This window comes from Amblyraja radiata, chromosome 2 (assembly GCF_010909765.2).
Source record: "Amblyraja radiata isolate CabotCenter1 chromosome 2, sAmbRad1.1.pri, whole genome shotgun sequence".
Classification (NCBI taxonomy): Eukaryota; Metazoa; Chordata; class Chondrichthyes; order Rajiformes; family Rajidae; genus Amblyraja; species Amblyraja radiata.
Window position 1 is genome coordinate 96,969,703 of NC_045957.1, and position 26,138 is coordinate 96,995,840.

The 26,138-nt window shown below is 40.5% G+C and overlaps 1 protein-coding gene across 1 annotated transcript in view; it reads left to right on the plus strand.

Moving 5' to 3' along the window:
• Nucleotides 1-1,875: 1,875 nt before the first annotated feature.
• Nucleotides 1,876-26,138, plus strand: part of plcl2 (phospholipase C like 2) — a 258,870-nt gene continuing 234,607 nt past the window's right edge. Inside the window, exon 1 of the mRNA XM_033050889.1 lies at nucleotides 1,876-2,854. Coding sequence (XP_032906780.1) covers nucleotides 2,606-2,854 — 249 coding nt within the window. The 5' untranslated portion in view covers nucleotides 1,876-2,605. The remainder of the gene's footprint in view (nucleotides 2,855-26,138) is intronic.

The window sequence follows — 26,138 nt, forward strand, 5'->3', positions numbered from 1 at the left end:
TCTCTGCGCATCCCTCTGCAATTGGATCCTCGACTTCCTCATTCACAGACCACAGTCTGTTCGTATTGGTGGAAATGTGTCAGCCTCGCTAACAATCAGCACGGGAGCACCTCAAGGCTGCGTGCTCAGCCCCCTGTTGTACTCACTCTATACTCATGACTGTGTAGCCAGTCACCGTGCAAACTCAATCATCAAGTTCGCTGACGACACCACTGTTGTGGGACGTATCACTGATGGGGATGAATCAGAGTATAGAAGAGAGATCGAGCAACTGTCCATATGGTGCCAGCGCAATAACCTGTCCCTCAACACCAGCAAAACCAAGGAACTGATTGTGGACTTTGGAAGGAGTAGGAGGGGGACCCAGTTTACTTATTCATGTGTGTATATATTTATATTATGGTATATGGACACACTTATCTGTTTTGTAGTAAATGCCTACTATGTTCTGTGTGCTGAAGCAAAGCAAGAATTTCAAGAAAATAAAGTTACTATCCCAACATATTGAACTTTTAATATTTATTAAAATGAATTTAAACATTTTAGTTCCTCTCTCCTCTATCCAGTTTCAACTCTGACAGTCCAATTGACAAAAAACTATCTGCTGGAGAAACTCGGCAGGTCAGGCAGCATCTGTGGAGGGAAATGGACAGACATACATTTTGGATCGGGACACTCCCTCAGATGCTAGGGCACAGAGAGAAAACTATTGAGAGAAGTGATGAATGTCCTTGTGTCCTTCTGTCCTAAAATCCTAGATGAAACCAAATTAGAAACTGAGCTGGAAGCCTTGCGAGACAAAATAGTGACGAAAACAAGTACTGAGAAAGGACACATGGCCGTTTTAGCAAGTTTGGGTGGTCGAAGAGCAGGAGAGCCATAGGAATTATAGAGGGATAATGAGAGAGGGACTTCGGTAAGTCCCATCCGAGTTCCTCAAAGGGGGCATATTTTCATGCGATTTTGCAATGGAACAGTGAAATGGAAACACGAGAGACTGCAGATAAGATTTAGGAGGATGTTGCTAACACTTGAAAACCTGGGCTATAGGGAAAGATTAGGCAGGCTAGGACTTTATTGCCTGGAGTGCAGGAGGCTGAGGGGTGATCATATAGAGTTGTATAAAATAATGAGGGGAATCGATAGGGTAGATGCACAGTTTTTACCCAGAGTAGGGAAGTCAAGAACCAGAAGACATAGATTTAAGGTAAGAGGGGAAAGATTTAATCGGAATCTGAGGGGCAATTTTTTAACACACAACCTAATGGGTATATGGAATGAGTTGCCAGAGGAGGTAGTTGAGGCAGAAACTATAACAACATTTAAAAGACATTTGAATAGGAAAGGTTTAGAAGGATATGGGCCAAACACGGGAAGGTGGGACCAGTGTAGATGGGCACCTTGGTTGGCATGGGCAAGCTGGGCCGAACGGCCTGTTTCCGTCCTGTATGACTATGAGATGCTGGAGACTTGAGCATTAAACAAAGTTCTGAAGTAACTCGAAGATAAACACAAAAAGCTGGCGTAACTCAGCGGGTCTGGCAGCATCTCTGGAGGAAAGGAATAGATGACGTTTCGGGTCGAGAATCTCTTCTTCAGGAGTCTGAAGAAGGGTCTCGACCCGGAAAGTCACCTACTCATTTTCTCCAGACATGCTGCCTGTCCATGTTTTTGTGTCTATCTTCGGTTTAAACCAGCATCTGCAGTTCCTTGCTGCTGAACATGCTGAAGTCAGGCAGCATCTGTGTTGGGAATGGACGGGCGACGTTTCAGATGTGGACCCTTCGGGCCAGATTCACGGGCAGAACGTGGCGACTAGCCCAATGGAGCGTTTGTGATTGTGATGCATGAGCCCTCTGTTGTTCGCTTGTCCTTTCCCCGGTGGGGAAGCATCGGCGGCCGTGGCAGGAAGAAGGTGTGCGGGAGTGCGGGCGGGGACACGGGGACGCGGGGCGGCGGTATTGTTGCCATCAGGTGCTTCCTTGTTGACAGGGGCCGTTGGCGTGCCGGCTGATTGACATCCCGACGTCCCGCCTCCACTTCTACGAGTGCGAAAAAAAACAAGGCAGAAGCCGTCAATCAGCGAGGTGGGAGCGCGAGCCCGTCACCGGGGAAACGGACGCAACCGGAGCCCGGGACTGACTGACTGTCAGTGTCAGGGCGAGTGCGGCTGGAGCTCGCCGCGTTCACTTGCTTGCAATCAAAGATACTAGAGGAGCTCTTTGCTTGCAATATTCCGGCTCGCATTCAAGTCCCGCATCTGCAACTCCAGCGCATCTCTCTCATGGATTGGTCGAGATAACATCAGAGGCGCAGAAATGTAAATGTTGCGGCTTTTCGATACGTTTTGTTCCTGTGTTGCGTGCTCAGAAGGATTTCGGTTGGTGGCAGTAGTTGGTTCGTGTGCAGGAGGGACTGTCACAATTATAGCGGGAGGTTTGCAACACGTATTTGGATTTTGTTTTGCAATTTAACAGTATAATTTATATACCATGCACGTTGTGGACGATCGCCGTTTCCTTTCTTTTAATTTAAAGAATTGAAAGTCGACCTTGCCCTGTTTAGTTTTGTTTTTGCAAGTTGTTGTTTTTTTAACGAGAAAGCCATGGCGGAAGGAAAGGCGGAACGCGGTGTCCCGTCCCTGGTGCCTTCGTGTTCTGTTTCGCCCTCCTGGGCCAAAAAGGAGGGAGTTGAAGCTGTGTCAAACGGAGACTGTGTGGGAGAAGAGCCGGTGACTGCAGCGGTAGGCGTCCTACCATCAAATCCCGGAGCAGACACATGCACACCTTCACCAGTAACAGCACCATCCCAAGATGGAAAACCAGGCATACCTCGCAGGAGCAGCATCATTAAGGTAAGATTGAAACTGACACGGTTTGTATTCTAGCATCAGCCCTCTTAATACAGGTGATTGTTCATTGGGAAGTAAGCATTCAATTAAAGATTACTCGGTAGATGGTTGTGTTCGTTGGATTGATGAATGTTTTGGTCGGGTATCTTGTCCTAAGAATTTAAATATCAGGATCAATTTCCGATAGAATTTACCTGTTGTACCAGGTGCAATTTAATGTTTTTTTTGAAAATTTGCACACCACTACGCATAAACTAAATCGAATTACCATGGTTTATGACAGACATATTCAGGCATTTAAATCAACGTTCCAAAGTTTTGCTTTCAAATACTTTGTATGGACTACTTACTGCTTCCCCCCCCCAATCCCACCTCATTGCATGCATTGTTATTGCCATAGATGTACCCTTTTGGCAAGAAAATCATCAAGGTTTGGCAGTTCTTATTTCAACTGATGATAAAGGGTTGGCATTTCTTCCACTGATAGTTCCAATAAATTCTACAGGATTGTTCTGGAGATTTGATCTTGAATGATGCTATCTTTGCTGTTTTGTGGCAATTGTTATATTATAATTTGGTAGCGAATTTTAATATATATACTATATTAGTGTAAGAGTTGATCCTAGATATTTGTGCATGGATTTTATCAATGGTCATGTTTATGATTCGATTAAAGATCGGTTATGTGTATAATTCTGAGGTGGAAATTTCCATTAATATTTGTACCACACTGTCAGCTTTGATATTTATGTTTTATGTATGTTTTGGAATCCTGCTTTAGACCTGACATGTATTTTTCAAAATTTCCAAAAGTCAAGCCAAATTTCATTAGCTGTGTCTCAGTTAGTGGCATTCTTGCCTCATAGAGTACAAGGTTCTGGGTTCAGTTCGCACTCCAGATGCTCAAAATTAATAACCTAGGCTCACAGTTCAGTGCATCATTGAGGGATCCCCCATCGTTGGCAATGCTTTCTTTTGGATGAGATGTTAATTCGTCTACTCATTATTTCAAAGAGCTGAGGATATGCTGAATGAGCAGGTGATCTTGTAATTTACAAATACAGAATATGACATTATTATAATGTTTATATTTGTAAAGACAAGGTATGTATAAATTAGCCTTTATATTTACTACATTACAACAATAAACTTTGAGATAGCTCATAATTACCTCAGTGATCAAAAATCACTGTGATATTCTCAAAGTAAGAAGGAATTTGCTATATAAATGCTCAACTAATTACAGACAAAATTGTCTAGAGCACTATGACATTCATATTTTTCTTTATCATTGCTGCAATTCTGAAGTCGGGGTGGAGGGATCATCTGTAGGCAGCTGTGTATTTTAACATGATGTTCGGCACAGACATTGTGGGCTGAAGAGTCTGTTCCCGTGCTGTACTTTCCTATGTCCTAAGTTTATTTGGGAAACATATAGGGTTCATATAATTTAATCTTGTCTAAATTCTTCCACATATTCTGGTTGGATTTCTTTGCTCTTTGGTTTCCTCCACCTCACCCCATGTACATTGATGAACTTTGATTGAAAGCAATCTGATTTTCAGGTCTTTGACAGTGTTGTTCTGTGAATGATTATTGAAGGTACGTAAGGCTAACACAGATGTTGTTTAATACATTTTAAATTTTTCAGTTCCAATATATTCCTAAATAATTTCCTGGGCATTGTTACCATGTTAACACATGGAATATTACCTGATTGTTCTGCCACTTGGATTTTTTTATGTCTGAGATGTTGAACTTCAAAATATAATGAAGAATACTTAAAACTAATAATTTATTGAGTTTATCTAGCTTGCCACAATCTTAGAAACTACAGCAAACTTGCAAGGAAATTTGTGGAAAGCTTGTATACCAAAGTTGTGTTGGTGTACATTGCCATCATGTGTGTGTTGGTGAATAATGTATTTGCTGATCTTTACAACTTTTCATAATCCTGTTGCCAGTCTGATGCATGCACTTGTTACATCAGACACGTCGGATGTTAAACATTCATGGGAGTAGGGGCAAAATCAGCATGTATTAATATCTGCATGGACAGAGGATTCATAAATTAACAGAAAGCAAAGATTGGGATAAATAGGCCATTTTTAGGTTGGCAAGGTATAGTTGGTAGACTGCCACAGCAACCAGCATTGGACCCCCATCTATTTACAATTTACATTAATGTGAAAATGAAAAGATTAAGTGTAAAGTTGCCAGCATTTACCAGCAGCACAAAGATTGGTGAGAAAGCAAGTTGATGCTGTCGTTTACTGCCAGAAATACTGAGAAGGGCTAAGTCAAGAGCAGAGAGAAGGACAAGATTGCGATGGGAAAATGATAGGTTAGGCCTGTGGGGAACACTTTGTCGGATGAAAGATAATGTGAGGTTATCTACTTTGGTAGGAAGAACAGAAAACCAGATATTGTTTAAATAGAGATAGATTCAGCAGCGTTTCAGACCAATCTGGGTGTCCTGATACATGAAAGAAAGAGTAGGATGCAGATGCAGCAAGCACGTAAATGGGCGAATGGAATCTTGCAAATAGGTTGGAACAGAATAGTAAGATTGTACAATATATATGAGTTTAGAAGTATGAGGTGATGCTTCTGAGGAGAATATGACAGCAAATGCTGTGAGTTTTCCCCTCATGGGAGGCTGCAGAACCAGTCGGTATAATTATTTTGAATTGGGGTTTCCCATATAAAACAGAGATGAAGATGAACTTTCTCTATGAGTAATGAATTTTTGGAATTCACTTCCCTAAAAATGGATGGACATTTTGTTTACAAGGGTTTCAGCAGTTTTGTGGAACAAGATGCAAAGTGCAGCTGAGGCAAAGTCAGGCCAGCCAAGATCTTCCTGAATGTCAGCCTTTGGCCTACACCTACTCCTATTTCTTGCCTTCTTATAAGATAAAGCAAATATTGTTACCAAATCATGATTTATGGAAATTGCTACAAGGCAAAGATGGAACAAGGGGACTCTTTTGTTACCCATGGGTCATTGCTCGTGCCATTGCTTGAAAATAGTTCAGACTTAACATGTGTGCAAGGGAAATTTTAAAATGTTCTGTTGTCGTAAAACTTGAGGTGTGGTAGCAGTGACGAGGAACGTAATAGAATGGCTGGCACAATAAGCAGAGCATGTGCACTTTAATCAGAATGAATAAGAAGAGATAATATAGATACAATGGCACAGTTCTGAAGGATTTGCTGGAAAACAGAGACCTGGTTATGAATAAAATAAATCTTTTGCAGGTGACAGGGCAAGTTGTGAAAAATATCAATATAAATGTGTGCCTGGTTCTGGAACAGTCTGCTTCAGGAAACCGCTTCTCTCTTTAGGGCTCATGTTGTCGACCTCTCCGTGGTGAGCCCTGTCAACTGACCTCAGTCAGGTGAACAACAAGAAACAGACAGCAGCCGCACCCGCAGCTTGGTGCCAACCCGGAGCTTGCGCCCTTTTTAGGGTGGGTACCTATGTATGTCGAACCAGATAGCATCACCCTGCTGCAGACTTCTGCTGCCTCAAATGCAAGAAGAAGAAGTTTAAGATCCTGTGCTTTATAAGTGGAGGCATTGAGTATAAAAGCAGTTACTTTGAAGATTTTAGAAAAACCTGCTTAGGCCACAGATGGAGTATTGCATCCATTTTTGGTTATCGTACTTTAAGATGATTGTGAAGGTGTTATAGAGGGTGCGGAAAAGAATGTTTCCAGAGATAAGGATGAAAGAAGATTGAGAGGAAATATTAAAAAGGTATATAAAATCAAGCTAACACTGTTTCCGGGGCCACAGATCTATAATGATGGATAGACAGGTAGAGAAAAATGCTGGAGCATGCGCCCTGGTGCATGAGCCCAGTCTGAAGAAGGGTCTCGACCCGAAACGTTGCCTATTCCCTTCGCTCCATTGATGCTGCCTCACTCGCTGAGTTTCTCCAGCATTTTTGTCTACCTTCGATTTTCCAGCATCTGCAGTTCCTTCTTAAACAATATAATGATGGATAAGTGACTGAAGGAAAATATTTTTTACATAGAAAGTAGTTATAATATGAAACTTTCTGCTTGTAAACATGGGAGCAGAATCAATCAGGGTTTTCAAAAGAAACTTGAGGTAAGATTATTTATAATGGCAAGGGGATAAAAGTGGGGAAATTACTGATGGGATTGATTCACAGGAGCTCAGACAGAGTTAATGGGCTGAATAACATGATGATTCTAGCTCATAATAAGATTTTTTGTAGGCATGATACTGTTGTTAAACATATTAATTTAGCAAAGGATTTTGGAAGTATTCTGAAGAGAGAAACATAGAAACATAAAAAATAGGTGCAGGAGTAGGCCATTCGGCCCTTCGAGCCTACACCGCCATTCAATATGATCATGGCTGATCATCCAACTCAGTATCCTGTACCTGCCTTCTCTCCATACCCCCTGATCCCTTTAGCCACAAGAGCCACATCTAACTCCCTCTTAAATATAGCCAATGAACTGGCCTCAACTACCTTCTGTGGCAGAGAATTCCAGAGATTCACCATTCTCTGTGTGAAAAATGTTTTCCTCATCGCGGTCCTAAAAGATTTCCCCCTTATCCTTAAACTGTGACCCCTTGTTCTGGACTTCCCCATCATCGGGAACAATCTTCCTGCATCTAGCCTGTCCAACCCCTTAAGAATTTTGTAAGTTTCTATAAGATCCCCCCTCAATCTTCTAAATTCGAGCGAGTACAAACCGAGTCTATCCAGTCTTTCTTCATATGAAAGTCCTGACATCCCAGGAATCAGTCTGGCGAACCTTCTCTGTACTCCCTCTATGGCAAGAATGTCTTTCCTCAGATTAGGAGACCAAAACAGTACACAATACTCCAGGTGTGGTCTCACCAAGACCCTGTACAACTGCAGTAGAACCTCCCTGCTCCTATACTCAAATCCTTTTGCTATGAAAGAGTGTTTGTTTACTCAGAATCATTAATTACAATATTATTGTACCTTAGTTTCAATGTATTGCTAATCTACATGGCTAAGCGTTTTGTATACACATAAGAATTAAACAAGATAATTTCATTCCAGCATCAATGCAATTGAAACCAAAATAGCTGCAGATTCTGAAAATCTGAAATAAAACCACAAAATGCTGGAAACACTCAGCAGGTTAGGCAGTTTCTGTGGAAAGGATAGCAGTTAATGTTACTGGTTGAAGGCTCTTTGTTCCTTTTCCATCGCAAACATGCCAATTTAATTTTGTTTCTCTTTCCCAAGTGCTGCTAGGTCTGGTGAATATTCCCAGCATTTTTCTTTTATTTTAGTATTGCTATAATGTTTGGCATTTCAGTTAATTCTCAAATTTCTCCTCTTTGAAATATGAAATTCGTACATCATGATTGCAATATCAGGTTGAATTTACAACCAGTAACTTACACTGAAAGTAACTGAGTTGTACTGTACTTTTACCCAAGAAAAAGTATGTTCAGCAGGAATGTTAACTCCCAATATATTACGTGACTGCTTAGATTATGGTTCTAATATTGAGTGCAGCAGCTGCATGTTACGCATATAAAAACTGGTAAAACAAAACAAGATCTGAGATACTGTAAAATATTTAGTTGCATATCCATCTTTGCATATCCATCAGCTGAAGGAATATTAATCGAGATGAAACAATTGGTAAAGCTGGCGCATATGATTGACGGGCATCTGCCACGTCAGTCGCCCAATGGTTCTTAGTTGATTAAAATCACCCATGGAACCACTAGTCTAGTACTCAGCGTGTGCCTCAGGGTTCGGTGCTGGGCCCATTACTGTTTGTCATCTACATCAATGATTTGGATGAGAACAAACAGGGCAAGATTAGCAAGTTTGCTGATGATACAAAAGTTAATGGTTTTGCAGATGGGTGAAGATGGTTGTGAACGATTGCAGCAGGATCTGAATCGATTGGCCAGGTGGGCGGAGGAATGGTTGATGGAATTTAATACAGAGAAGTGTGAAGTGTTGCATTTTGGGACATCGAACAAGGGCGGGACCTACACAGTAAACAGTAGGCCTCTGAGTAGTGTTGTAGAGCAGAGGGATCTAGGAGTACAGGTGCATGGTATCTTGAAGGTCGAGTCGCAGGTAGATAAGATGGTCAAAATGGCTTTAGGCAATTTGGCCTTCATTAATCAGAGTATTGAGTATAGAAGTTGGGAGGTCATGTTGTAGTTGTATAAGACATTGGTGAGACCGCATTTAGAATATTGTGTTCAGTTCGAGGCACCATGTTATATGAAAGATATTGTCAAGCTTGAAAGGGTTCAGAAAAGATTTACGAGGACTAGAGGGTGTGAGCTATAGGGAGAGGTTGAGTAGGCTGGCTCTCTATTCCATGGAGCACAGGAGGATGAGAATGTGATCTTATAGAGGTGTATAAAATCATGAGAGGAATAGATCGGGTAGATGCACAGTGTCTTTTGCGAAGAGTAGGGGAATCAAGGTCCCTCAAGGTGAAGGGGAAAATATTCTTTTTTTTTTTCTTTTTTTTTTATTTTTTATTAGAAGTACAGTAAATTACAGTAATACACATCACATGTATCTTATTACATTTGTTGTACCACTTCGTTTTTCGAGCTTTAAAAAAGGTAGAAATAAAAGAAGTAAGAAAAGTGAGCAAGAGTCGTGAAGGTGCAGGAAAGTGTTGGGAAAAGAATGCCCATTAGAGAAGAAGTTAGAGAAGGAAGTAAAGAAATGAAATAGACCCTAGAAAGAGAAGAAAAAAAAGGAGAAACAATCGCTCAAAACTCCGCAAAAAAAGGATATACCAACCGTGTTTTTTTTTTTACCCCCCGTTACCAGATCCTGGTACCATTTATTTTTTTCATTACTATTGCACCTTATGCTTGTAATAGTTCCATAAATGCAGACCACGTCTTTTGGAAGTGGTCTGCTTTGCCTGCTAGGAGGAGTCTCATCTCTTCCAGGTGTAATGTTTCGAACATGTTTGAAATCCACATTTTTATTGTTGGTATTGGAGCGTTTTTCCAGAATTTGAGTATAAGCTTTTTTCCCATTATTAGCCCGTAATTAAGTAAGTTCTTTTGAAACACGTTTAGTTCGGGGTTACCTTCCGATTTTCCAAAAATGATCCATTCTGCTTTTGGTACAAGTTTTATTTTAATTAATTTTGTGAAGATTTCAAATATTTCGTTCCAGAATTTTTGGATTTTTATACAAAAAACAAAAGAGTGCGCTATGGTAGCTTCTTGTGACTGACATTTATCGCATGTGGGTGAGACATTGGGGAAAAGTTTATTTATTTTAGTTTTTGAATAATATAGTCTATGTGAAGGGGAAAAGATTTAATAGGAATCTGAGGGGTATGTTTTTCACACAAGCTGCCAGAGGAGGTTGTTGAGGCTGGGACTATCCCATCATTTAAGAAACAGACAGGTACATAGATAGGACAGTTTTGGAGGGATATGGACCAAGTGCAGGCAAGTGGGATTAGTGTAGCTGGGACATTGTTGGCCGGTGTGGGCGAGTTGGTCTGAAGGCCTGTTTCCACACTGTATCACTCTATGACTATAAACGGCTATGAATGGATACCACAAATCGCATGTTTAACTTCTCCATTACAACTTTGCAGCCAAGACATTGTGTTGTACAAATGGCATTTACTGAAATTAAATTATTCATAATTGTTGAGGTATTGGGCAACGTTATGAACAATTTAGTGCCTTAAAATCTAGGAAATGCCATTGGTAGGAAACAGGGAATCCTATAAGGTTAGATAAAGTTTAGAAAGAAGTGAAATGAGAGCTCAGAAGTTTATTATTTATTACACAAAGTTGCTACAAACAAAACTCGTATGGATTTGCCAGATTTAACCTGCACCAGGTTCTTGACATGATCGTTTTTGCGAGATTAAAAAAAAATTCAATTCAGAGTTACTTGAATGGCATCCATAAAAAGCAAGTGAGCTTGTTTTACATTCTGTTCCAGTTGATGTCAAGCATGAACTAAGTTTATAATTTGACAGCGCAGTGCATAAAAAGCAAGATAGATGAATTCTGTCCACTTTTCAGGCATGAAGACAGTCTTTCTTCAAAAGTTAATCATGGGTGCAATATCTAATTTGCACAACTAGACTAGTTTTACTTTTCTATGAAAACTGCGGGATAATGTTAAACGTTTCTACTAATGCTGTGCTGCCATTCTGAAACCTTCACATCAACATCTCACTTCCTTAAATGGAACATTGACCAAAGAAAATAAGTTATATAGCATAGATGCTGCTGCACCCGCTGAGTTCCTCCAGCAATTTTGTGTACCCCCAGTTATATAGCTTATGCTGGCTGCACTGTTATTTGCCATTTTGGGGAAATAGTGTGGATAAATATTTTCCATTCAGCAAGACAAAAAATAACCAAAACATTTGTTTCTTAAGTAATAATTAAAAGGAGAGGAGAGCTTCAGAAGAGTTGTCATTTATCTTTTGAAATTAGATCTTTTTATTCTGGAGAGCAAGGAGAGTTTTTATTCTCAAGTATTATTTGAAGCACAGAGCAGGTCTTCTCCAGGTTATAATCGGCCATCTTATGTACATAAAACAGCACAGGAGCAGGCCCTTTGGCCCTGTCAAACAGTCTGCCAAACACGATGCCAATAATCCTGCAAACTAATTAATATCTCGACATTTCCTATATAACCATAACCAGAAATCTATTCAATGCCACTATTGTATCTGCCGGCAACGTGATCCAGGCACCACCACCAACTAAATTGCCCGCACATCTTTAAATTTTGCCTCTCTCACCTTAAACCTATGTCCTCTAGAATTTGATATTTCCATCCTGGGAAAAAGTTAGGGAGATCAGCAGGATTGAATTTCCGGCTGCTGAAGGGCCGTAGTCATCCTTTGTTGCCTGGAAACCCGGCCTGCACGTGAGGTTCTGAATTGCGAACTGTCTGGATTACGAACAGTTCACAGGAACAGAATCTCTGCTGAACCTGGGCAGGGCGTGCATTCTGTTTGCATTGCACGGAACACGGAATAAATTATTTCTTGCAGCAGCACAACAGATATGTAAACATAGTACTTAGTAGACACCAGAATAAACAAAAAGAAGTTTGATAAAAAGAAAGAAACAAACAAACAAAATAGTGCAAAAACCAAAACAAAGCTCAAGTCCCTAGTGCAATCAAGGCTGTTTGTAGTTTGGAGTTTAGTTGGAGTTTGTAGTGTACTGTAACTGTGCCTACAAGTACCAGATCTGTTAGCATTATTGCATGTAGTTAAATGTGCAAACATTGTTTAGTCTCTATGGTGCAGGTCAAAAGCAGAAGTCCTGGTGAAAGTTCTATTTTGGAATTGCTTTGACTACAATAAAAGAAAAATGAAAATAATTTCATTTATGCTATTAATTAATTTTCATGTTACTTTAAAATATCACACAAATATGTGATCTTAATAGGCAATGTAGCAAAGGCTAATAGCTTTTTTAATTTGCTAATCCTTTAGAAAATGTTGTACTCTTACATAATAAGAAGAGTACACTGTTTCCTTTTTACTGTAACTTCTGCATCGTGCCATCATAAAGTCCATTGCTACATACAGTGGAAGTTCTAAGACCTGCTTATATTTTTCACCACTGCAGTGTTTGGCTGGGGGAAGTTGATGTCAAATTTGATCAAGTTCTGCTGAAGTCTCTTGACTTGAAAGATTACCTGTTTCTCATTCCATAGATGTGACCAGATCTGCTAAGTGTTTCCAGCATTTTCTGCTTTTGTTTAAGATTTCTAGTAGTTGCAGTTTTTGCTTTTTCACATTTAACTTTAGCTTGCAAAACATGTTATTTTCATAACTTAAAAACTTTCATGCAATGATGTATTTTTGCATCAGAGCACAGTTTTCGGTAACATATAAGCCATCAAAACGGATGTTAAATAAGTGAGTTTCTAATTGGAGCTTTACTTGATTCAAAAATTGGTATGATAGACAATGCAGCTGATGTCTCCTGTTCCTGATTTTCTGTTCATTTCAATCAGTTGGAAAATTCAGAGTGTTAGCAAGTGGATAATTTTCCCCCAACCCAAAATTGTATTCAAATTTGGCCCTTTACCATGAATATAATTTTGGACACATTTTATTAACTTCAATGAATGATTGAATTTATTGTTTTACACATGATTCACAAAGATCCAAGGATTTCGAAGGGTATACATGTTACAACAGTTTACCAACCACAGCTGTTGCAGGCTCCAGGGTGCCCAACCAGTGGTACAGTGTCACCCAACAAGTTATTACATATGAGGAACATAAACATAGTGCATGCTCAGTCCCTAGAGATGACATAAATGGCACAAATAATTGGCTTGTGGGATGTATAGGCATAAATTCATGCTGTATCTTCAGCTGATAAATATTTTATCATCTCTCAATAGATCAACCCATGGAGTCCTTCCTGGGTTAAAATCACCCAACATAGACACCGGTACATACAGACAAAGTCTTATCAAATTGTTAAATTCCACAATCTGACATATGTTGATTCCTACAAATGGCAGACAAGAGTCCCCTGACTCAAGTCTGAAGAAGGGTCTAGACCCAAAATGTCACCCATTCCTTCTCTCCAGAGATGCTGCCTGTCCCGCTGAGTTACTCCATTATTTTTTGTCTATCTTCGGTTTAAACCAGAATCTGCAGTTCTTTCCTACACAGACTAGTTTCATTTCTCTCTGCACTTTTAGTCATACTGTGGAGAAATGGTTACCACAGTGAGTCTTTTTTTTGGGAGCATTTTCTTAATTGTGGAGAAATGTACTTACGGGCATCTGTAAAATGGAGCCCATTTATTACCCGAGGATAGCCTGTATTTCACCTCTATAGCCTCTATTCACCTGTTCTCTCTGTGTGTCCTTCAACTTTCTCTATCACCCACCTAGACATAGGGCAATTTACAACATCCAATTAATCTATCTGGATACTTTAAATTATAACATAGCAATATAATCAAAGTTTTGAACGATGCAGTCCTTTATAAGGCAGAGTTTAATAGCACAATGTTCATCTGAACTCAAGAGAAGCCAATGACATTAATTAACAACCATTTTAAGGTTGGTCCCAATCACCTGAGGGTGCTTGGAAAATTTTCTTATGACTTCTCGGAGCAAGAATATCTTATATACTAAGGGAGAACAAGGAGGGAAGAGACGGAGACTAAGACTTTGCCTCCATCACAGTGAGGATGTGCTTGGTGAACTCACTGTGGTGGATGTTTAATTTGTGTTTATTGTATGTTTTGTTTTTATTGGTTCTGTATATGACTGCAGGCAACATAATTTCATTCAGACCGAAAGGTCTGAATGACAATAAAGGAATCTAATTCTAATAATTAATTCTATGTTCTTTGGGATGTGAGAGGGAACAGGAACTAGGGTCACAGTGAGAGCATACAAACTAAACATATACAGCACCTGGGGATAGGACCAAATCTGGGCCTCTGGAAATTTGAGGTAGCAGTGCCAACAACTGCACTACTGTGCTGATTCTTCACCTACTCTCCTATCTCTCTCACACATAAGGCCTACGTTTGTAGAAGTTTCCTCCCTTAACTAGATAATGTTTAGAGAACTTCTACTTGGTGACAGTGCAGAGAGTTTGCTTCCTGTCAAGGCTGCCTGTTCTTCCTGTGTTAAGAGAATGTGTGACAATTAATGCTCAATGAATTGATCATTTTCAGATAGTCTAAAACGGGTGTGAGGCAGAGCCCCCACCTGTGTATTAGATTGCATGTCTTCTGGCATTGATGGTAAACAATTCAAACACTTCAATGGTGTGCAATGAGAAATTATTGTAAATGATAAGCATGTTTGTGGAATGCATTCCTAGAAACTGTGGTTAAAGCCCCTGTCCCACTGTACGAGGTAATTCAAGAGTTCTCACGAGTTTTCCCCTGATTCAAACTCGGAGAATGTCCGTAGCGGGTCCGTAGGAGTTCGTGGATCTCGTAGCGGCTCGTACGAGTAAAAAGTAACAATTTTTTTCATCACGAGTATTGTTTTACTCGTGGACATTTTTTACAGGGATGAAAAATCGTCGCGTGTTTACCGGATGTCCCGAGTACCTACCGTTAGCATTAAGAGCCGCTAGGAGACATCTACGAACTCCTACGGACCTGCTATGGACATTCTCCGAGTTCGAATCAGGGGAAAACTCGGGAGAACTCTTAAATTACCTCGTACAGTGGGACAGGCGCTTTACCTCCCTTGCGTTTCTTGCTCTGAGAAATCTTCCCAATTGCCCTCAGGTTATTGGGACCAATTTAAAATGGTTGTTGTTAATTAATGTAATTAGCTTATCTTAAATTCAAATTAACATTATGCTGTTAAACTCTCCCTAATAGAGGACTGCACTGTCCAAAACTGATTATATTGCTACATTATAATTTAAAATATCCAATTTGCTTTACTTTTGCACATTTATGTTATTTATTTCTTTTGGTGTCAGGGTTGTGTTGCTATTGCGATAAAATGGGTTGGTTTACACACTACTTTAAAATTGTCCAATATTTTATGTTTCAGTATTTCACAATAATAATCTGTGTTGATTCTTTTGATGTGTGTTGATTTTGCACATGCCTGAGGATTGATTGTTGTTTACTCTGCTGCCTTCAGGAAGAGTAGAGACTCTATCCAGGTAGACATAAGAGGAAGACACACAGCAGTATTTGCAGAGTGGGAAGTTACAGTCCCTTCATTTTTCTTATTCTTAGTACCTTCCTCAGGCAGCATCATGAAAACTGTATCATAATTTCTGCCTGTGTGATTCTTTCTGTTTGACTGGTGTATTTGACTGTATAATACCACACCAAAGAACAATCTAGAACATGTAATTAGATATGATGTGCATAAATACAAATTCATTTTTTCATTATGTTCTGTTAATAGTTAGGACTTGAATCACAGTGCCCTCCATAATGTTTGGGACAAAGACCCATCATTTATTTATTTGCCTCTGTACTGCGACTCTGTGGCTGCGACCCGACTTCGGTGGCTTCGGCCGCGGGCCCTGTGGACGGTAACATCGGGAGCTCGCAGGTCCCAGGTTGGTGACCGATTCTCGGGAGCTCCCGCAACAACAGCTTCGTCCGCTGGACTGGAGGGTGGCAACTTCGTCCGCCCTGTGTCGCGGAGTTTGAATCGGCCTGTTCGCGGAACTTGGATTCGGCCGCGGGACTTACCATCACCCGGCGGGGGGCCCAACATCGAAAGCCTGGATCGTCTCAACACACAGAGAGAACAAGGAGGGAAGGGATAAGACTTTAAGACTTTTTGCCTTCCATCACAGTGAGGAGGTGCCTGGAGATTCACTGTGATGGATGTTTGTGTTAAACTTTGTTCATTGTGTGTTCTGTTGCTTTTTTTTCTGTCATGACTGCAAGGTATGCAATTTCGTTCAAACTATTGTTTGAATGACAATAAAGGAAACTCTAAACTCCACAATATGAGATTGGTAATAGAAAAAATCACATGTGGTTAAAGTGCACATTGTCAGATTTTATTAAAGGCCATTTTTATACATTTTGGTTCACCATGTAGAAATTACAGCTGTGTTTATACATAGTCCCCCCATTTCAGGGCACCATAATGCTTGGGACACATGGCTTCACAGGTGTTTGTAATTGCTCAGGTGTGTTTAATTTTCTCCTTAATGCAGGAAAAAGAGCTCTCAGCACCTAGTCTTTCCAACACCTTTGGAAACTTTTTTTGGCTGTTTATCAACATGAGGACCAAAGTTTTGCCGATGAAAGTCAAAGAAGCCATTATGAGTGAGAAACAAGAATAAAACTGTTCGCGACATCAGCCAAACCTTAGGCTTACCAAAATCAACTGTTTGGAACATCATTAAGAAGAAAGAGAGCACTGGTGAACTTACTAATCGCAAAGGGACTGGCAGGCCAAGGAAGACCTCCACAGCTGATGACAGAAGAATTCTCTCTAGAATAAAGAAAAATCCCTAAACACCTGCCTGACAAATCACAAACACTCTTCAGGAGTCAGGCGTGGATTTGTCAATGACCAACATCTGCAGAAGACATCATGAACAGAAATACAGAGGCTACACTGCAAGATGCAAACCACTGGTTAGTCGCAAAAATAAGATGGCCAGGTTACAGTTTGCCAAGAAGTACTTAAAAGAGCAACCACAGTTCTGGAAAAAGGTCTCATGGACAGATGAGACGAAGATTAACTTGTATCAGAGTGATGGCAAGAGCAAAGTATGGAGGAGAGAAGGAACTGCCCAAGATCCAAAGCATACCACCTCATCTGTGAACACGGTGGTGGGGGTGTTATGACTTGGGCATGTACGGCTGCTGAAGGTACTGGCTCATTTATGATACAACTGCTGATAGTTGTAGCATAATGAATTCTGAAGTGTATAGACACATCCTACCTGCTCAAGTTCAAACAAATGCCTCAAAACCCATTGGCCGGCAGTTCATTCTACAGCAAGACAATGATCCCAAGCATACTGTTAAAGCAACAAAGGAGTTTTTCAAAGCTAAAAAAGGTCCATTCTTGAGTGGCCGTCAATCACCCGATCTGAACCCAATTGAGCATGCCTTTTATATGCTGAAGGGAAAATTGAAGGGGACTAGCCCCCAAAACAAGCATATGCTCAAGATGGCTGCAATACAGGCCTGGCAGAGCATCACCAGAGAAGACACCCATGAATCGCAGACTTCAAGCAGTCGTTGCATGCAAAGGGTATGCAACAAAATACTAAACATGACTACTTTCATTTACATGACATTGCTGTGTTCCAAACATTATGGTGCCCTGAAATGGGGGTTTATGTATAAACACTGTTGTAATTTCTAATTGGTGAAACCAAAATGTATAAAAATGGCCTTTATTAAAATCTGACAAAGTGCACATTAACCACATGTGATTTTTTCTATTACAAATCTCAAATTGTGGAGTACAGAGGCAAATAAATAAATGATGGGTCTTTGTCCCAAACATGGAGGGCACTGTATGTACTGTTCTTTGTGTTGTAATTGAAATATTTGCTGCTGTCTAAAATCTTCAGTTCCTTGGGTGTTTCCTGTTAAGATCTTGCTTTGCAGATGAGTTCTGCTGCAAAAGCTGATTGTTATCAGTGCCTATAAGAAAACTTTAGTGGACTAGTCTTACACTTAAGGCAATGTACGTGGTGTCACAAATTACTTTTGGCTTCAAACTGAATAGCATATTTGATTTTCTAAAATAAATATGAAAAAACTAATGGTTTCATCGTAGAAAATATAGATTCATTATTATTGAATTGTTTGTAGTGGTGGAAGAAACCAAATAGTGTGGAAACTTAAGAAATGTTTTAATTAAATAAAATTAAATTGGCAAAAAGTACGCAACACTGGACTAGTTGCTTAATGTAGTTTCTGACTCTTCTGAAGAGGATGTGGTTGTATCGTGTAGCAACTCTTTAGCTCGTATTTTACCTGCTGGAGGTTTTTTTGTGCGTAGCATGTTACCAAAGCTAAAGGAAGTAAATTTGGGTTAGCAAGCCAGCACACAATACTATGCATATCATCCAGAACATTGCATGGCTTGCCGATGGTGTTACTAATAAACAGTAACTATAACAAATATTTCAATGACTATCAGGACAATGTTCAAATGAAGTTTAGATTGTGAATACGTGTTTAACTGCAATCTTTAACGAAGTTTGATCTTGCAGGATAAATGTCCGTCAGTTGGAAGACCGAGAAAAGTGGAAGTATCTGTAACTGATGATAAAACTTAGTTGTTTTCAAAAGAACATGGCTCTCAGTGTCTTCTTTATGGTTGAACCAGAGCAATGTTCATTTTTTCAGTTCTCAGAAGGATAAATTAGTACAGTTATTTCATTTTCCCAGTTGAACTGCTTTCAACAGGGTAAATAATTAGCTATAAGTGTTTCTCTTTTAACAATCTAAACTCTGACTAAATGTTATTATGTACAACTTGAACATGGATAGGTGTTCCATTAAAATCATTCCAGAACTCACAGGCAAACTTTGCAAATTACAATGTTTTGCACATATTAAGACATATGTCACCAACCAAGGAGTAGCAGGTAACCACAGACTAGGCTAATACAAACTTTTATTTAAGTAGGACATTACATGCCATTGGGATGGCTTAAAGTGACCCTGAACAGCTGGAATACTTTGCAAGTATAGTCCCAGTTTACAAATATAAGCATTACAGCTAATTCCTCAATGGAAACTATAGGAAGACAAATAATTATTTAATTTGAATAATTAACAAACTACTGGAGGAACTTGTAGAAAATGGACAGATTACTATTGAGGATGGGTCCCTTCTTCAGTTTGAATAACAGTCCCAACCTGAAAAGTTGGCTATCCCTCTTCCCCTCCACAGATGCATTCCATGGGTTAATGGAATTCCATGGGTTAATACATGTTCCCGAAATGTGCAGAAAACGTCTTATTAAAGCACATCTAAGCTTGTTCCATTTGTCCACATTTCGCCCATACCCCTCTAAACTTTTCTGATTCATGTACCTGTCCAGATATTTTTTAAATGTTGTGATAGTACCTGGCTCACCTACTTCAACTGGTGGCTTGTTCCCTATACCCACCATCCTCTATGTGAAAATGTTGCTCCTGCGGTTCCTATTAAATCTTTCCCCATTTTTCTTAAACTATTGCATTTATTAAAGAAGCTCATCATATCACAATATGTTTAAATTCAAATGATTTAGCAATTGGGAACTGGTTTAGTTTACTGAGAATATTCTATTTGCAGGGCTCCAGGCCATTGCCCATGAAAATCAGGCAGTAATTAGCTTTGAACTGCTCTGAATTAGACAAACAGGTCAATTAACCTTTTTGCTGCGAGCTCCTATGCCTTGGAATCCCATCATGGGACTTGACTGCATGATTGTCTAGATCAAGGATGCAAATCTTTGTTGAGAGTGTAAAGTATGGATGTACACTTCAACAACTTTAGAATTTTTACGTAAAGGAGGGAGCCTTGCGTGATGCTGATCTCAAAGTGCAGCTCTGCACTTCACTGATGGGGTTGCATGATGTAGAAAAAATTAACACTTGTCTCTCCCTCTGTCTCTCCCTTAGTCTCACCCTCTGTCTATCCCTCTGTCTCACCGTCTCTCTCTCTGTGTCTCTCTCTGTCTCTCTCTCTGTGTCTCTCTCTCTGTGTCTCTCTCGCTCTGTGTCTCTCTCTCTGTCTCTCTCTCTGTCTCTGCTGTGTGTGTGTGTGTGTGTGTGTATCTCTCTCTGTGTCTCTCTCTTTGTGTCTATGTGTGTGTCTTTATCTGTGTGTCTCTATCTGCAGGGCTCGAAATTAGCGGTTGCCCGGGTGCCAATGGCAACTTAAAGTCCCGCCAGGCAACCTAAAAGCCATGCCATTTTGCCCGGCTTGGTAAGCAACCGGAACACCTAGCGTTTAATTCTGAGCGGGCCCCCTCTCTATCTCTCTCTCTCTGTGTCAATTCCGTCTCCGCCCGCCATCCGTGTCCGGGTCTCGGCGCTCGGCTCTCGGCGCTAGGCTCTCGAGTCTCCGCTCGGGTCTCGGGTTTCCGCTCGGCTCTCGGGTCTTGTGTCTCCGCTCGGCACGGCCAGCCGCCTTATACATGCGCACTGCCACGGCCAGCACATCATCGGCCGAGGTTGTGCGCATGTGCGGCCCTGCACATGCGCACTGCCACGTAACTGGTCGGCATCGGCCACTTTCTCCCTCCCTTTGCATTGTGGGAGTTCTGGCCGCCATTGCTGTCCGGTCGCTGCTCACCGCGACCGCTGAAAAACAACGCAGAATCACTCCCTGGAGCTGGAGTAACTCTTGCTTCTTGGTTTCCTGGTCCTCCAAAAATATTCGAAATGGAATTTAAACTGGTGGACCCACCACCACCAAACTCCAAACTCTGAAAAAATAACAGCCTATTGCATTTTATCTGTTTATTTATTGTGTATACATATAGTCTATAGTATATAGACACACTGAACCTTTATCTCCTGTTCTGTATTATATTTACATATCCTGTTGTGCTGCAGCAAGCAAGAATTTCATTGCCCTATCTGGGACACATGACAATAAAACTCTCTTAACTCTTGACTTGGACTTAAGCAAAAAATGGTTCTTGGGGGGAAAAAAAGCTACCTTAAATTTAGTTGCATCTGGTTGGTACCTATGGTAGGGTGAAGACTATTCCATGCTTTAATTGTGCGGGAGAACTCCATGGAGTAGCCAGCATCTCTGGATAGAAGAAATTGGGTGACGTTTCGGGTAGAAACCCTTTTTTACATTTCCTCTGGTTTTAGTGTTTTTAGTTTAATTTAAAGATACAGCGTGGAAACAGGCCCTTCGGCCCACCGAGTCCACGCCGACCACCGATCACCCGTACTCTAGTTCTATCCCACACATCAGTGAAGTAAGTCAAGAGTCAAGAGTGTTTTATTCTCTCACGTCCCAGTTAGAACAATGAAATCCTTACTTGCAGCAGCACAACAGAATATGTAAACATAGTACTCTGTAAACAATGTTATAAACGAGAAAACAAAACTCCATACAGACAGCATCCATATTCAGGATTAATTCCGGGTCTCTGGCAAGGCAAGGCCAAGGCAAGGCAACTTTATTTATATAGCACATTTCATACACGAGGCAGACTCAAAGTGCTTCACATAAAAACATGTCATACAATAAAATGAAATAATAAAATGAAATAAAATAGAAGAATTAAAAGAAAAGAAAAGCAAAATTAAAAATTAAAAATGCATTATAAAAAGTGCAAAAGTTAAAAGTGCAATGTAGTTAAGATTTAGCTGAAAGCTAAAGTAAACATAAAAGTTTTCAGTCTTGTTTTAAAAGTGGTCAAAGTTGAGGCAAGTCTTAAATCTTCAGGAAGTTTATTCCAGCTATTTGTTGCATAGTAACTAAATCCTGCTTTCCCATGTTTTGTATTTACTCTGGGAATCACTAACAGATTGGTTTCAGAAGATCTTAGCGGTCTAGAAGGCTTATATAGTGGAAGCATGTCAGTGATATACTTTGGTCCTAAACCATGTAGTGATTTATAGGTGAGCAGCAGGATTTTGAAATCAATTCTCTGACATACAGGGAGCCAATGTAAGGATTTAAGAATTGGTGTAATGTGTTCAAATTTTTTGGTCTTTGTTAGAACTCTAGCAACAGCGTTCTGAACAAGCTGTAGCTGCCTGACAGTTTTTTTCGGAAGACCTGCAAGGAGACCGTTACAATAATCTAGCCTACTAGTAATAAAGGCATGTACAAGTTTTTCTAAGTCTTGAGCTGACATGAGTCTTAATCTTGCTACGTTTTTGAGGTGATAGTAGGCCGATTTTGTTACTGATTTGATGTGACTGTCGAAATGTAAATCTGAATCCATAATAACCCCAAGATTTCTGGCTTTGTTAGAAGTTTTCAGGGACAGAGAGTGAAGGTGTTGGGTTACTTTAAGCCTTTCTTTTTTAGCACCAAAAACAATTATCTCCGTTTTGTCCTTATTTAGTTGGAGGAAATTTTGGCACATCCAGTCTTTGACTTGCTCAATGCACTGGCACAGCAGATCTATGAGGCGATAGTCATTTGGTGATAGCGCTACATAGATTTGAGTGTCATCGGCATAGCAGTGGTGGTCAAAATTATTATTTCGCATGATTTGCCCTAGTGGGAGCATGTAGATGTTGAATAAAGAGGGCCCTAAGATCGAACCTTGCGGGACTCCACACGTCACGTTGGTTGGTTCTGATACAAAGTCGCCAATGGAAACAAAATTGTTCCTATCTTGTAGATATGACCTGAACCAACTTAAGACTGTGCCTGAAAGCCCCACCCATTTTTCCAACCTGTCCAAAAGTATTGAGTGATCAACAGTGTCGAATGCAGCACTGAGGTCTAATAGCATTAATATTGAAAATTGAAACTGGCAATTTTAGGCAGCAACTTTATGGCCAATGTACTGCCCCAATAGCCTTGAACTGAATTAAAACATACAGTAGCTGTAAAGGGGGACATAGCGTCACTTAGAGATTTAAGACTGAAAATGGATAGTTTCTTTTTTTTTAGTAACCAAAGTTATCAACGCATAATTTTTTGTGTGTTGGAAAATAAAATATAGTGGCACAGCTGGTGGACTTGCTGCCTCACACGCCAGAGAACTGTGTTCGGTCCTGTTCTCGGGCACTGTCTGTGTTGAATTTGCACATTCTCCCTGCAAGCATGTGGGTTTCCTCCCACATCCCAAAGACTCATTGGCTTTGTAGGTTAACTTGTCTGTAAAATTATCCCTAAAGTGCAGGGAGTGGGTGAGGAAAGTGGGATAACAGAACTTGTGTGAATGGGTAGACAAAAATGCTGGAGAAACTCAGCAGGTGAGGCAGCATCTATGGAGCGAAGGAAATAGGCGACGTTTCGGGTCGAGACCCTTCTTCAGACTGCTGCAAGGGGGGGGCGGGAAGAAGAAAGGAAGAGGCGGAGACAGTGGGCTGAGGGAGAGCTGGGAAGCGGAGGAGAAAGTAGGGACTACCTGAAATTGGAGGTCAATGTTCATACCGCTGGGGTGTAAACTGCCCAAGTAAAATATGAGGTGCTGTTCCTCCAATTTGCGGTGGGCCTCACTCTGGCCATGGAGGAGGCCTAGGACAGAAAGGTCGGATTTGGAATGGGAGGGGGAGTTGAAGTGCTGAGCCACAGGTGATCAGGTTGGTTATTGCGAACTGAGTTGAGGTGTTGTGCAAAGCGATCGCCAAGCCTGCGCTTGGTCTCACCGAGGTTGATCATACGCTGCATAGAAACATAGAAAATAGGTGCAGGAGTAGGCCATTCGGCCCTTCGAGCCTGCACCGCCATTCAATATGATCATGGCTGATCATCCAACTCAGTATCCTGTACCTGCCTTCTCTCCATACCCACTGATCCCTTTAGCCACAAGGGCCCCATCTAACTCCCTCTTAAATATAGCCAATGAACTGGCCTCAACTGCCTTCTGTGGAAGAGAATTCCAGAGATTCACCACTCTCTGTGTGAAAAATGTTTTCCTCATCTCAGTCCTAAAAGATTTCCCCCTTATCCTTAAACTGACCCCTTGTTCTGGACTTCCCCAACATCGGGAACAATCTTCCTGCATCTAGCCTGTCCAACCCCTTAAGAATTTTGTAAGTTTCTATAAGATCCCCCCTCAATCTTCTAAATTCTAGCGAGTACAAGTCGAGTCTATCCAGTCTTTCTTCATATGAAAGTCCTGACATCCCAGGAATCAGTCTGGTGAACCTTCTCTGTACTTCCTCTATAGCAAGAATGTCCTTCCTCAGATTAGGAGACCAAAACTGTACGCAATACTCCAGGTGTGGTATGAAGAAAGACTGGATAGACTCGGTTTGTACTCGCTAGAATTTAGAAGATTGAGGGGGGATCTTATAGAAACTCACAAAATTCTTAAGGGGTTGGACAGGCTAGAATAACCATATTTTTGTTTGGAAGTGGAAAGAGATAATAGAAATTGCATTCATTGCAACGTGTGAAAAGAGATGAGATACTGTATTGTAATTTTGCTGCATGTCATTGTGGTATATATCAGGTCTTGATTGGTGAATATGTTTAGTTTGCGACTTTATTTGAAGCGGAAATAATATGTGAATGCTTCATTGACCATAATTCCGACTGGTAACTACGCTCTTCGTCCGAGCACATTATCGCACACGTCACATCGTTATATTGCCAAAGTATAAAACATGACATACATATTTAAAATGCATAAATATAAATACAAGTATACAGTGCATGGATAGATATGTTCCTGTACATAAACTCGCAATAGACCTATAGCCCTTTATTGATTGCTACACGTTCTTGCAGCTGTAAGCAGTACAACAGAATAGCAAGTTTAGCAATTCAATATTAATTTCTTAGTGTCAGTTAATGTCAATTAGTGTGTGCATTCATATGTGCATATCGGTCATTCACCGTCTCTCAAGTTATGGCATGCTGTTACGTATTGTGCACCAAGATGTGCCGTATTTACTTCACCAAGGATCATTCTTAGTTTTGATGTATCATCTGGTTCTTTAAAATCAGGGGTTGCCAGACTGAGTTTGTCAAAGTATGTTTTCTTTGTTTTGTCAATTTTTTTGCATTTTAGGATGAAGTGCACCTCTGTTTCAACCTCATCTGTCAAACAGTGGCCTCATATTCTATTTTCTCTTGGTTGCCAGAATCTCTTCTGTCTTCCTTTTTCAACTGCCAAATAGTGGTCACTTAACCTGTATTTGGTGAGGGTCTGTCTCTGCTTTATGTCTCTAACAGTTGAGAGAAAGTCTTCCAATTTATAATCTCTTTTTAGGGCACGGTAACATTCTAATCTGCTTTGGCTTTTGGTTTCTTTATCCCAATGTTCCAAATACGTTTCTTTACATTGTTTGATAATTTGGTTCACTCTAACTGGTGATTGGGGATCAGTATTGATTTGAGGCTGGTCAGGATTTAACTGGATAGGGTTTAACTGAATAGAGAGAGGCAGAATAGGGGTAGTTAGTCTCAGTACCAACTGACACAGGGAACTCTTTTCTGGGCTCCCCTCTTGTGTTTTAAGGGCTTTAGTGTATCTGGGGGGCTAGATTTAAGGTGATTCCAAAAATGTAGTGCTCTTTTCTGGATATTTATTATCAGTGGGTATCTGCCTAATTCCGCCCTACATGCGTTTGTTGGTGTTTTCCTTTGGATACGGAGGGTGTTCCGACAAAATTCCGCATGTGTATCTCTGTGTCTGTGTGGCTCTCTCTCTCTCTCTCTCTCTCTCTCTCTCTCTCTCTCTCTCTCTCTCTCTCTCTCTCTGTGTCTCTCTCTGCCTCTCTCTATCTGTCTCTCTCAGTCTCTCTATCTCTCTCTCTCTCTCTGTCCCTCTCTCTCTGTCTCTCTGTCTCTGTCCCAGTGTCTCTGTCTGTCTCTCTGTCTGTGTGTCTGTCTCTCTTCCTCGCTCTCGCTCTCTCTCTCTCTCTTCTCTGTCTGTCTCTAGTGTTTATTATGTATTTGTTTATTTGTTCCGAACATGTAAAGACATAAATAGGAATAAATAACAACAACAAAATCGAAATAGTCAAACAATTGGACATTCCAGGCAATATTTGCAAAGCAATGAAAAGCATAAAGCAAAATTTAAATGTCCAACACTTTTTCTTTACAAGTTCGAAAAGGAGTGAGAAGAAGAATAACCTATTTAATCTCACCCCTTCTCCCTAAACCCTTCTTCCATATTTAATA